Source organism: Myripristis murdjan, chromosome 7 (genome assembly GCF_902150065.1).
Source record: "Myripristis murdjan chromosome 7, fMyrMur1.1, whole genome shotgun sequence".
In the NCBI taxonomy this organism is placed as follows: Eukaryota; Metazoa; Chordata; class Actinopteri; order Holocentriformes; family Holocentridae; genus Myripristis; species Myripristis murdjan.
Genome location: NC_043986.1, coordinates 29074832 through 29087438, shown reverse-complemented (window position 1 = coordinate 29087438; position 12607 = coordinate 29074832). Strand labels below are relative to the sequence as shown.

At 41.4% G+C, this 12607-nt stretch overlaps 1 protein-coding gene across 1 annotated transcript; it reads right to left on the bottom strand.

Annotated features, from left to right (window-relative positions):
• Positions 1-2279: 2279 nt before the first annotated feature.
• Positions 2280-11611, bottom strand: LOC115361461 (SRSF protein kinase 2). Its single transcript, XM_030054831.1, has 12 exons — positions 11574-11611; positions 10993-11096; positions 9903-10011; positions 9484-9571; positions 8769-8856; positions 8421-8527; positions 7564-7726; positions 6053-6129; positions 5536-5643; positions 3722-3791; positions 3451-3543; positions 2280-2464 (listed from the first exon to the last, which is right to left on the bottom strand). The coding sequence occupies exons 1-12, from the start codon at positions 11609-11611 to the stop codon at positions 2280-2282; spliced, it is 1230 nt and encodes a 409-aa protein (XP_029910691.1).
• Positions 11612-12607: the final 996 nt, after the last annotated feature.

Sequence of the window (12607 nt, the reverse complement as noted above, 5' to 3'; positions counted from 1 at the left end):
CTCTTCTCTTCTCTTCTCTTCTCAATAATCAGTCCCTCTAACCTGAAGCCCTGTATCTTGTCCTTCCATCCAGACCAATGAAGCCCACCTCCTGGCCCAAGAAGTGCCGCCGCCTGAGGACAGAGTGTGGTTACGTGGTGGTTTACAAGGAAAACCCTTTGGCGGAGTGCCGAGCCTACAGCTGGATAGGATGATAGAGGAGATCAGGAGATCAGGCGCATTACTCTGAAAAGATATTAAATATGTACAGTAAATACTGACAGATCAACACACTGCTTACTGTACATATATTTTTGTGAAACAGTTCTGGAAACTGCTTTGGGAATCTATTCAGCCCTATCACCCAAAAGAGAAACTTGGCTGAGATGTTGTCTTGTGGTCCATTTTGAGAGTTCACCAATGCTTATGGTATAACTTTGATAATATTCATAAATATTTATAAGGGCAAGTAGTATCATGATATGATGTGCCAGGTCTTACTGAACATAAGCAGGAAAGGAGCGGGGTATCATGTTTTTTCAAAAGGTCAAGCTGCCATTAAATATACAGGCTTAATCCTGCTCAGATGACTGTGCATCATGCAGCGAAGTGTTGTAAGCTGTGTTTTTGTTAATGATTCACAGGTTTGTGGGTAAAGTTCATGTAGCATGAGCCCTTTCCCATTGAACACAGTGGTATGTTGGTGTACGGTGGTGCACCGTCTTCTACACTCCTCCAGTTTATTGGATCCAAAATGAGTTCATTCTGATGGTGATCATCTAATTTGAACTGAAATTCACACCCTGAAGGCTTTGCTGCAGAAGAGAACGGCAATATTATGCAATTACTTGGTGCATTTAAGAACATGTATAGAAATGTTCCCAATGTTTAGAGATTTGAGATATTTTGTATATTATATGGTGCATGAAAGGAAAAAATAAACAAAATAGCTGTATTTTGCATTAAAGAGGCTAATGTAATTGATCATGTGAGCTCTGGAATCTCACTAATTATGTTTTCATATATTCTGGTATAATATGTTTACAGGGCTGACAATGTTGGGGAGGCTTCTTTGAAAGTCTTTAATAGTTTTACAACTATTACTTGACATTGGAAGCTTAACTACAAGAGGAGTCTGCAGTCTTGTGTGCACACCATCGTTGTCCGTCATCTAAAACTACAGGAACTGGAATTAGATTCGCTGTGACTCTCTAATTCCCTAAATCTCTAACTTTCTGAGATCAGCAAACTACACGGTCGTCAGGTCGTTTTGTTACAAGCCCTGGTCGGCTTGAAATTGGGCAGTGTGAGCCTAAAAGAACCAGGTTGAAAGGTTCTGTTTTTACAAGAGAAAGAGATCCTGGAGAAACAAACCTTGGGACAGTGTGGAGCCCCCACTGGACCTTGTCTTGAGAAGCATCACTCTAGAAAGCACTCCCAGGAAACATGACATGTAGTGTACTTCATTTGTTTTATTGTAAAAAAAAAAAAAAAAATCATATCATCAATCATTAGAGCAACAAAATTTTGCGTGTCCATTACTTTTCTACATTATTTAATTAATAACATTCATACAGTGTCAAAAAAGAGATAGAAAAGCATTAAGTGGCAGAACATGGAGTGATGTGCAACAATACAAACTTTTCATTTAAACTAGGCCTTAAAGCAAGGTGCTGCAAACAAGACTCAAACTATCCCCTACTGCAAACTTAGCACCACTGTATTTTGTAACAACACAACTTTATCAATAATATGATTTTAGGTAGCAAAAAATCCAAATCCACCCATCTTATCAGTCTAAATCACAAAGCAACAGAGGACAGTGCTCCACTAATCAAGATGTGGTAGATTATCCTTTTCTGCCAGAGTGACATTTTGATGTTGGGTATGGTATGGTCACTTCTCTACCCCGCAGGGAGAGACAAATCAAAGTTTTAAACCAAAATCCAAACTGTTTCCTGAACAGCAGTGAGTGAGCACTGGGTCCAGAGAAAACTAGACTCACCAGCATTAGATCTTTTGCCTCTCTCATCTCATCTTTTGGTATAGAGAATCAAAATCGGGCCAAACTGCACAACCAGTGTGCAAGATTTCTAGGTACAGAAGCTCAAATTTTTCAAACAATTACACCTCGCTGTCATTCTGGGACTTTGAAAGAATGGCATGGGCTCAGTAGCAGGCCTGCCTGTGTTGTATAAAGAGTAAAAACAGGATGTGATGACACACGCCTGGCTGCTGAAATCCTCCGGCAGCGAGGACTAGATGGGGACAAGGGCTGTAGGGCTGCCGGGATCAGGCTATCAGGAAGCCAGCCAGGGGTGGAGGAGGCACTGTGCAGCAGTGGCTCTCTTCTCTGGATGGTAATCCAACATGCGAAGCAGGAAGTCAGAGAATACAGAAGCCTCCTCCAACAGGAAGTGGTATTTCTCCACCAGAACATCAAAGAGACCCCAAGGCCTGAGCATACTTATACGACACAGGTCACCTGAATAAAAATATAGTATAAAGGCTTTACTATACACAAATCATGAGTTTACGTAAGGCCATTTTGCTTAGAATATGCACCTAAAAATGAATTCATGGTAGCTGTATACTGTATTTGAAGAGTTCCATTCCAATATGATGACAATATATCCTCTTTTGGAAAAAAAATAAAATAAATAATAATAATTCTGTTCAGTATTATCTAGTATTTCCAATAAGTCAAAAAAATAAAGTCAAACAAAGACTTACAACAAAACAAACTTTGGTAGAGGGTTGAATGTTACTGGACAGTGCGCATGGATTTGAAATATCCTCAATAGCTGCTGTGTGCTCCCCTGGATTGCTAATCCCCAATACTGGATTTGTATCATTCAATTCACATTAAACTAACATTTTTAGCACATAAATGAATGCAAACAAAGCATATCATACCAATATAAATAACAACAAGTTCTGGTACCCATTTTGTTTGAAGAAATTAGAGAGCTTTTTTCTTCCAACGAGGAAAATAACAAGAAAATTAGAAAGTAGATCCGGCAGGTCTCGTCTGCAGGCAACTAATTACATGGGGGAAAAAATGGGTACCGGAACTTGTTTTTTATATTAGTATAATCTGCTGTGTGGACATTTGTTTATGGGCTGACAGTGTTATATTGGGAGCTGTTTTGTTGCACTACTTTGGTAAACGGAGAGACAGAAATACAATACAGTGGATTAGCAGCCCAGGGGAGCACGGAGCAAGTAACAAGGATGTTTCACCACCATGAGGACTCATTTTCACCCAGGTAAGTATACAACCCAACATTTTATTCAGGTCCAATTTTGCTTTAAATTACATCTTGCTTTATGAAGCATTTTATATATAAATTTGTAAGGAAGCTCTATTTTTTTTTTTTTTTTAAATGAAACCTGTTAGTGCTACTAACAAAGTAAAAAAAAAAAAAAGATGCTTTAAAAATTAATGCGAGGGTCAAACTGCATACACACCTCTGCGGTTGAAGTACTCTGCTGAGTATTTGCCCGTCAATGCAATAGCCGGAGGGATTCTACCAAGGAGCTCAATGATGTGGGCTATATGATCTGGGGTGGATGAAGAAAAACAATTCACACATGGACACACACACACACACTATATACACATTACCACACGACTGTAGCAGCAACTACAAAGGACGCTCAATGCAGCTACAATGTAATCTCATTTAATCCTGTGTCAATGTTTGTCACGCCTCTGTCAGCTCAGTGCACTGAACAGTACCTTCCTCCTGGGAAAACGTCTTGCCGGCTTTAGGTTCAAACAGTGAATCTCCAGTGACCAACTCAAAGGCCTGGGAATGAATACAGCAGGAAATTACAGGGTGAGGTTGTGTGGTCCAGTGCCTTGGGAAGTCAGATCTCAAGCCTAAAAAGCAGTGGCTCTCAGCTTGTTTAAAATATTGCGGCAGAGAAAGTTCAAGCAACAAAGTGAAATGTTCTCCTTTTCTTCATGCAGGCTCTACCGTTTCAACAAAATGCCTCAGCCCATGTCATGGAATGTACAGGATTTTAGTGAAGCATTTTCACATTATTATTGAGACACAGCACATATTTGCAAACCTACCCTTGCACAGACATGTCATTTTAATCAATAGAGGGCTTTTCAGTGCTGTAGCCACATCTTCTGGCCATAGAAAGTCCTCAGGTTATGGATACGATCAGCTGTGAGTAGCTGGTCGTCTGAATGTCCAGTTAGTTCTCAACAGAGCTGAACAGACGTGGCTCATTTCTGATTGGTAACTGATCATTACACAACTAATACATCTGATTTTATTTTTACATAATGCCACCTTGTTGGTGGAATTAGTTAATATTAGCAGACATGAAGCAAGCATATGGACGGTTGCATGTGCAGGAATTTGCCTTGCTCAATTTAAAGCTAAATGAGCATATGGAGGCTACACACATTCTCAGCACTGATGCAGGCTGTCCCCTCAGTGCATCTAATCATTTTCACAATATTGGCTGGGTGGTAGCTGAATAGTCTGTTATTCCTGTTCTAAATTAGACAGAGTCCTTCCAGTGAGCCAGCATGAACAACAGCAGGAACCTGTCTCTTTCAGACCTAAATGGAACAGGACCTTTATTAATGTCATTAATAACACCTAGGTTTACCTGCTATTACATGTCAAAATGGCTGCTGTGGAAGAGGTCTGTTCACTCTGACCTAAGCCTGGAACACACCGATCCAATTTTAAACAACAAGCACCGACCAAGACATGGTAAGAGTCCCATCACACCTACCAACATGCAGCACGTTCTGCACCTGTGTGAGTGGGAATGAAATGATTCTCCATGCCAGGAGGGGGCGGTGGTCTCAAATAGTTTCAAAAAAATTAAACGAAAGTCTAGGGCTTGTGGAAAGATAAGGACACAAACTAGCGTTAGCCCTTTATTTTTACGCCACTTAAAAACTGTTTTGTTATATGAAATTGGGAGTTAGTCTGCTGGCTGTGGTGTTGTCAGCCTGAAAGTCTTGTGGAAGGTTTGTTTACCACAGCTAACTCTCTCTGGTTTGGTAGCTTGATCACTGATTTCTGCCACTTCAGCATACCGAATCTGCCTGGTAGACCCTGAGGAAAGTTGAAGAGGTCTGACGGTGCAGGACACCCTGTGCAGACTACAGGCGCTCTGTGGTCACAGACAGCCCAGGACAGCCAGACAAGCGCCAATGGCCAACCATTAGCTTAGTGTGTCATGGGCTTTACAACATTACTGAATGGATGGAGCGCTACACCACAACAGTATTTTTAAGAGCTTCCAGGATGGCATCAGCTGTGGTTGCTGGGAGGTTGGATCCTCAACGGGGAGCCATGCAGTGGTTTGGGTCAAGGTTCTGTCTCAAATGGAAAGCTATGTTTCAGAATGACGTGTGTGATGGCAGCATGTCAGTGTCAGTTTTGCAGGAGGAAAAGGTAGGGAGGATATTATTCTAGGACAAGGCTAAAACAGAATTATGAGGACTTGGAACAATGCTGTAACTCATATGGTTGTTATTATGCTTTGGTCATCGTGGTTCCTGTGCGCTGGACTTACCATGCAGGCTATGCTCCAGATGTCAGCAGGCGGGCCATAGTCAGATCCCAGTAAAACCTCAAGAGAGCGATACTGACGAGTTTGGATCTCCTCACAGAAATGTTTATACTAATGATGAGAGAAAGATGAGAGAAACACCGCTATACTTAAAGGAACAGAACCTTCATTCATGTAAGAAACACCTGTGTTTACCCTGCTATTTCATTTCAAAATGGCTGCTTCGTTACATTGTAGCATATATACGGACATAAAAAGTAGCTGAATTAGTGGAGTGAGATATGGCCACTTTCCAAGGCAAATCAATTTGCTTAAAGAATTTTCCAGAACCAGTCATGTTTTCATTATCTGTAAACAAGGGTCATTATCTCACCCAATGGCAGATCTTCTCGCTTAACATGAGAAAACATGAGACTGAATGACTTGTCAAGATTGACCTTTTTCACATTGTGGCACTGCAGGATTTTACCAAGAGATTCAGCAAAAGATGAGAGTTCTGTAAAAGTTGTTGAGTACTCACCACCCAGCAGGAACTGCCCAGGTCAGCTATCTTCACTGTCACTTCCTCCCAGCTGAATGGGTTCAGGCGCTCCCCCTCTGAAAGACAACAATACATCATGTGTTAGAAAATGTAATCCCATAGAGAAACCTCTCATAGTACAAATATAAAATGTAAATTGGGGGGTTGAAAAATATGTTTGCACTAGCTCTATCGGGGATAGAGTGATACATCAGTTTGCCAATGTTGACTTTTTATGCCAAATTCAGATACCGGACAGACAGTGTTGTCCTCGTCTGATATGATGGACATGATGAACAGAACCGTCCGCGATTCCATTCATAGCAACACAGATAACTTTAATCTTCATACGCATGGCTGGGCGCTTCTGACACATGCACCGCCAGGTATTGGAGTCTGGGGACAACAGCTGCTATCTTTTTCTAGCATTATCACCTGACTTTCCACTTGCCTGCTAAATCCTCCTGTCCTTGTCTGCGTCACCATCCCTCTCCATGTTGCCTGATTTCTTCTAGTTTTGGTTGTTTGCCAGCGTCACAAAAATAATGCTCTTTACATGCAGCTATAGCCCATTTAACCATCTCCATCACCCATGAGTATAGCCCTAGCCTTTTTGCTTTTTTTGTGCCAAATAGATAGATAGATAGATAGATAGATAGATAGATAGATAGATAGATAGATATACTTTATTGATCCCAACCAGGGAAATTCTGGTGTTCCAGCAGCAACAGTAGAAACATACAATAAAGTTAACTAAAAAAAAGAATAAAGGCTAAAAATATACAATAGAGACTATAAAGACTAAAGACTCAAAAAATACAATAAGGGCTAACCTAAGGAAAGGAGATACGAGATGTGAAAATATACATATGGAATGAGCATGACAATATACAGATGGCGCTGAAGTATATGCATGATTGTATAGATTGTATAGATAAGGAGAGTTAGTATGAAACCAGGAGACTAAGAACCAAGTGGCAGAACCTTTAACGCCCGGGACTGGGACAAGGAACTAACCGCCTTATTAAATGTTAAAAGTGAATCTTCACTTTAACCTTAAGTGATTCTAAACTTGCATTTTGATCAGATTCCACACAATAAGGCATGAAATTGTTATTATTAGTAGTGATATACTGAGTATTAAGAGGTTTAGGGCATTAAGACTTCTCTCACATCTAATTATTTGGAATGTTTTGCTATGAAAATGTTCAGTTGAAGATATTGACTACTGATTCAAAAAACATTGTCTAACTTCAGTCTGAAAATATCAGTAACAACTGTAAAAATAAGTAAATCTGGCAAGCCCTAAGTATATGCTGTTCTTCATTCTATCGCACAGAGCAGACACTTTACATAACAGAAAGCGTCACTTGGCTCCAAGCACATCTGCCTTGTACACACATTTGTTGAGCCTGTGTGGCGACTCGTACAGCTCAGCTATCGAGGCTGTCCAGCTCTGAGACTTCACTCTTAAATAATCTGCAGCATCTGTAGCATAAAACCAACTGTGCCTCTGGTCTTGGCCTCCTTCCCAGGCAGTATAGAGGAGGAGCTGCTGTCCCCTGCTGGCCGTTTGTGGGACTGCTTCTCCAGACACAGCAGGATGTTCTCTGGTTTGATATCTGTGTGGATGATTTTACAGTGGGAGTGAAGGTAGTCCAGGCCCTCAAGAACCTACAGAGGGAAGTAAGGGTGACAGGGCTAAAGGGAAGGAGTAAAGGCTTGGTGAAGAAGAAGAAGAAGAAGAAGAAGAAGAAGAAGAAGAAGAAGAAGAAGAAGAAGAAGAAGAAGAAGAAGTTTTCAAAACTGCAACGAAGTGCTTTACAATGGTCAAAAACCAACATAAAATTCACAAAAATAAACAAGGTATGAAATTAATTCAATGCAAATACATTTACAGAAGTAATTTAAAAGATGATGCAGCCTGAGCTCCAAAATTTAAATTGTGACATAAAAAGGTATGGTCCAATATTAACTTTAATCGGTCTACATTTGATGGAAAATGTTTGAGAATTTGTGGAGAATTTGTGGTTTGCTTTGACCTCCCAGCCACCTCTGATATTCACAGAATTGGTTTGTGGCATCTTACAACGTAGATTCAATAGCTTGACTACATCTTAGTGTGATGAGATATGTTCTTCACCAGAGACAATGTAAATGGCTAAACTGATACAAGGTTTCCGCACCAGCCTTGTAAAATATTAAACAAGCTGAATCCACAAACATTTACCGTCGGTAACGCAGCAAATTGTTTCAGCTATTTGAGCCGAGTATGCCAGCCTCTTTGTTTGAACCGAGTATTCTGCAGTTGGGCATATAATTATTCAAGTAAATGTGTTGTTTTCTCTAATAAACACCTATGCTTTACCTGAGTGAGTATTTGTTTGACCCAAGGTCGCGGCAGTCCTGGATTCCCAAAACACACTTGCCAGCTTCTCAGGTCTGGGCCCAGCAGCTCCAGCACGAGGCATAAATCTGACCATTGGGGGTAAAGGTCCATTTGCAAGCCCATGCACAAGCCATTGGCTAAAATGACTCAATCTGGGCTACTGTGCAATACTGTCCTCAATACACCAACACATACTCATCTGAACATCTAACCTGACAATACTCAAAATGTAGATGAATAGTCTACTCACTCTGTGTTTTTGGATGCACACACACACTTGGTGTCAAGTTTATGGACTTGGGAGAGGACGGTCTTAAAAAAGGATACGGACCCCGTTGACCCCGACAAGCTTGAACTCATCCAGCAGCTGAACAATCCTTCGACTGGAGGGATGACGGGAAGTCGGGCCGCTGGCCTGATGGAGCGGGGTAAAGAGAAGAAGGGTAAAAATAAAGCGGGGGATGGGGAGAGGAGGTGGATGAGGAGGGAAATAGAAAGGGAAAGGTGGTAGGGTGCATGTAGAGTTTAGAAGGACATGCTGAGGAAAATGGAAATTAGCAGGGTTGAGGAAGGAACACAAGCAAGATGATGAGGACAGAGACAGGAGTCTGGGTTAAAGGGCCAAAGAATAATAAATAATGATAATGAATCCCAAACAAACTTCTGTTGATGTGCATTCTTCAAGACATTTTTTCAGCATAGGGTCCTGTGTCAAAATTGTGCTTTCTGATGTGCCAGATCTACTTAATTAATTTTGGGAAAGAACACCTAAAACTAGGAGGATGTATGACACTTGCATGGAGAACCAAATTGCAGGCCATCAGACTTCAGTGGAATAGAAGGAATGGCCAGAGGCCTGTCACTGTTGTTGCAATTCCTTCTCATCACCAGTGTTACAGCTTTCGTAATGCCCCTTTGACCTCTAAATAACTGAGACAGACATAACTTAGATAGACAACAAAGTGATGAAAGACGAGCTGAAATAACAACAGAAGGAGTGAGACAGGTGAGAGAGAAGAGAGACAAGCAGCAGGATACTAACGCATCGCAGGAGAGCCAGTTCGTCCTGGCCTGCCTCGGAGAAGCCGGGTCCACTCTTCAGCACCTTCACAGCGACCCGCCGAGCCAGCCTGCTCACACACACACACACACACACACACACACACACACACTAAATCAGCTGATCTATTGATGTGCTTTAAACCACATTCAAAGGCACAATGTCTAATCCTAAAGATGTACATTTATCAGCCATAAAATGAAGGTTATAGAATAATTATTAATATAAATCCGTATTTAACATGTTTGTTTCTTTTAATCGGTGCTTACTGAATATACTTGCTGTTCTAACAAATCTAAATGTCTAGACAGAGCTGTGATGCAGCCAAATACACCAACTGTTGTCAACACAAACCTCTTTCATCATTAAATAGTTACTTTTTATAGTTTCATCAAACCTACTGGAGGTCTAGACACAGCCAGACGGTGGAGAAATAGCCCCAGCCGAGCTTGGAAACAACCTGGTACCTCCTGTTGAAAGTGTCACCTATTTGGACAGGGTGGTAGCCACCTGAGGAGATGAAGACACTTTTATTACTATCAAAAGGAATATGTATTTGGCTGCGTCGATGTTGTTTATTAAGCTTTGGAGAGGCGGCAGAGCGGCTTAGTGGGCAGACTTGCCCTTATTCAGGTTGCAGGTTTGATCCCTGTTTAAGAGCCATGTGTCCTTGAGCAAGTTATGCATGCACCTAACAGAACATTCAGTTAAAAGCCAAAAATGTGAAGTATTTCTATTCTACACTTTTTTTTTTTTTTATCTGCTCCCTTTGAACTATAACACATCCATGGTGAGTAATACATCCAAATTTGCCTTTGGGACAATGACAAATGAGGATACCATAAACCCCTTGTAATTTACATTTCCCTTTTGGCCTGAGACTTGGACGTCAGCGGCAATCTGTGACTCGGATCTCTACTTCCATTAAAGTTAAATATGAATATCAGCTGGTGTGTGATTTATTACCGTGTCAAGGCGTCTGTATCACACAGGCAGCAGCTTATCTGCTATTTAAGAGATACATACAGAGACCTACGAAACGGGATGGTAAAAGAGGAGGAGGGGCTGAGGTCAGAGTGGCATGCTGGCAGTGTTATCAGAAAGAAAGGTTACATGGGAGAGAGAGGGAGACAGAAAGAGTCTTGGTTAGACTGCAGCACTGTTCAAGTCTTACATGGCAAAGCCAGACTAAATGACTACTCTGCTTGCCATACTGCCAGACAGATTTCCACACAAAGGTGACGGATCAAAGAGGAGGTGCCTCATGCAAAATCATACATCACCTGATTCTGACCTTAAAAATCATTTTCCCATTTATCCAGAACAGCTACCCATATTGGTATTTGATTGTCCAAATACAATTCTAACATAATTCTAACATAATAACTATTTGAGTTGAGGCGGTGCAGAAGCCGCAGAGCTGGCTAAGTGCAGCTGCCCTGACTCAACATGTCAGCAGAGAGCAGGGCGAGTCGAGAGCCTCGACCGTACCATAGCAGTATTCTCTGGGGTCCTCAGAGTCCTGGCCGTCCTTCTGATCCAGCTGCTCATGGCATCCCAGGTCCTCTAAACTACTAAATGACCCAGCTTTACCCCTGTAACACAGAAACACAAACACACACACAAATGTAGACAATTGAAAAACGGTCAAAGGAGGCAACAAGAATGAATAGGCATATGAAGACAAACCCATTTCATTCAAGATATTTTGACAGGATCACGTATTTGATGGTACAATTCAAACATGTGGATGAATAACATCTGTATATCCCCACCTGTGTCTGTACACGCATGCATGTGTATGTGTGTGTGGTGTTGCTGGGGGCAGACAGCGGTGTCACACTACTTTTAGACATTCCCACAGACTAAACCTGCCATGGAAACTTGGTCCCACTGCTTGGCTAAGAATGGACATGCAGCTGAAAGCGGAAGTGGTTGCCGCGTTTACGGCTCAGCTGTAAATCAGTTTACAATATGCTGATGCAACATGAGAGCTGCGCATCCCAGCTGCTTTGGAACCAGAGAAGCCAGGACCTGATTTTATCACGTCATAGCTTCACTGACTACAGTACACTGAACACAGGGCCCAGTCCTGTGTGATGGAGGACATGTTACCTTTGGTCTTTTACTGCACATACATCATCATGGGAATGCACCAGATTTTATCATTTGTGTGGATGTAGCTTTAGTGTTGTTATTGTTCTGTGTTTTTTGTTCTCTGCAAAAGTTGCACCACTGGAAATGAACTCTTTTTAATTTCATCTCCCCTTTTGAACTGGATAACCCGTGTCAACAGTGCCTTTGGGGTTAGGGCTGGTCAACACTGGTGGTGATGGACTGGAACCTGACACCGTGATATTCTGTGTGAAACTGGAAGTCACCTCCATGTCATGAAGTCTAAAATAAAGCTGGCGTGCTTTCTTTGTGCCCTGGTCTGCACCTAAACATGGTTGCAGCCTGGCATCGCTGTGGCCATTGGAAAAAAAAAGAACACGAGCCAAGTTGTAAATTTTGTCCAGCTCAGCGGAGTACGCAAGATTGCATAAAAAATTATATTTGGTACAGACTAAATAAAGGGACTGAGGTCAGAGTGGGAAAAACTAACTAACTAACTAACTAACTAACTAACTAACTAACTAAATAAATAAATAAAAGCTGCCCCCAAGAATTAAACACCAAAAAATAAATAACTACATATAAATACATTTAAATATCAGTGTTTCAGGTGAAAGTCTTCCCCATCTGGAACACTTAAAATATAGAAAATAGATTTTTACAGCAAACTGCTTATGTTCAGTGCATGAATGAGCTGCAAAGGGACAGCATAGGTCTGGTGCAAGGTCAGTGGGTTTTCAATACACAATAAAACACATGATTACATTAAAGCTCATAGGCTGATGCATCTGCATGAGTTTGAAGTTGCATGAGAAAAAGCGTGCATCCATCAGATGATATTTTCTCCATTAAAACAATGGAGAAAAGAAAGGCAATTTGTGGAAAACAATAGTAGTTACAGAAGAAAGCTTTTGTGCCTGACAATCAAATATGGCTGGAGGGAGTCCTACTCACGCGTGGTTGTGAGCAGCTGGAAAGGCTGAGCGGGTGC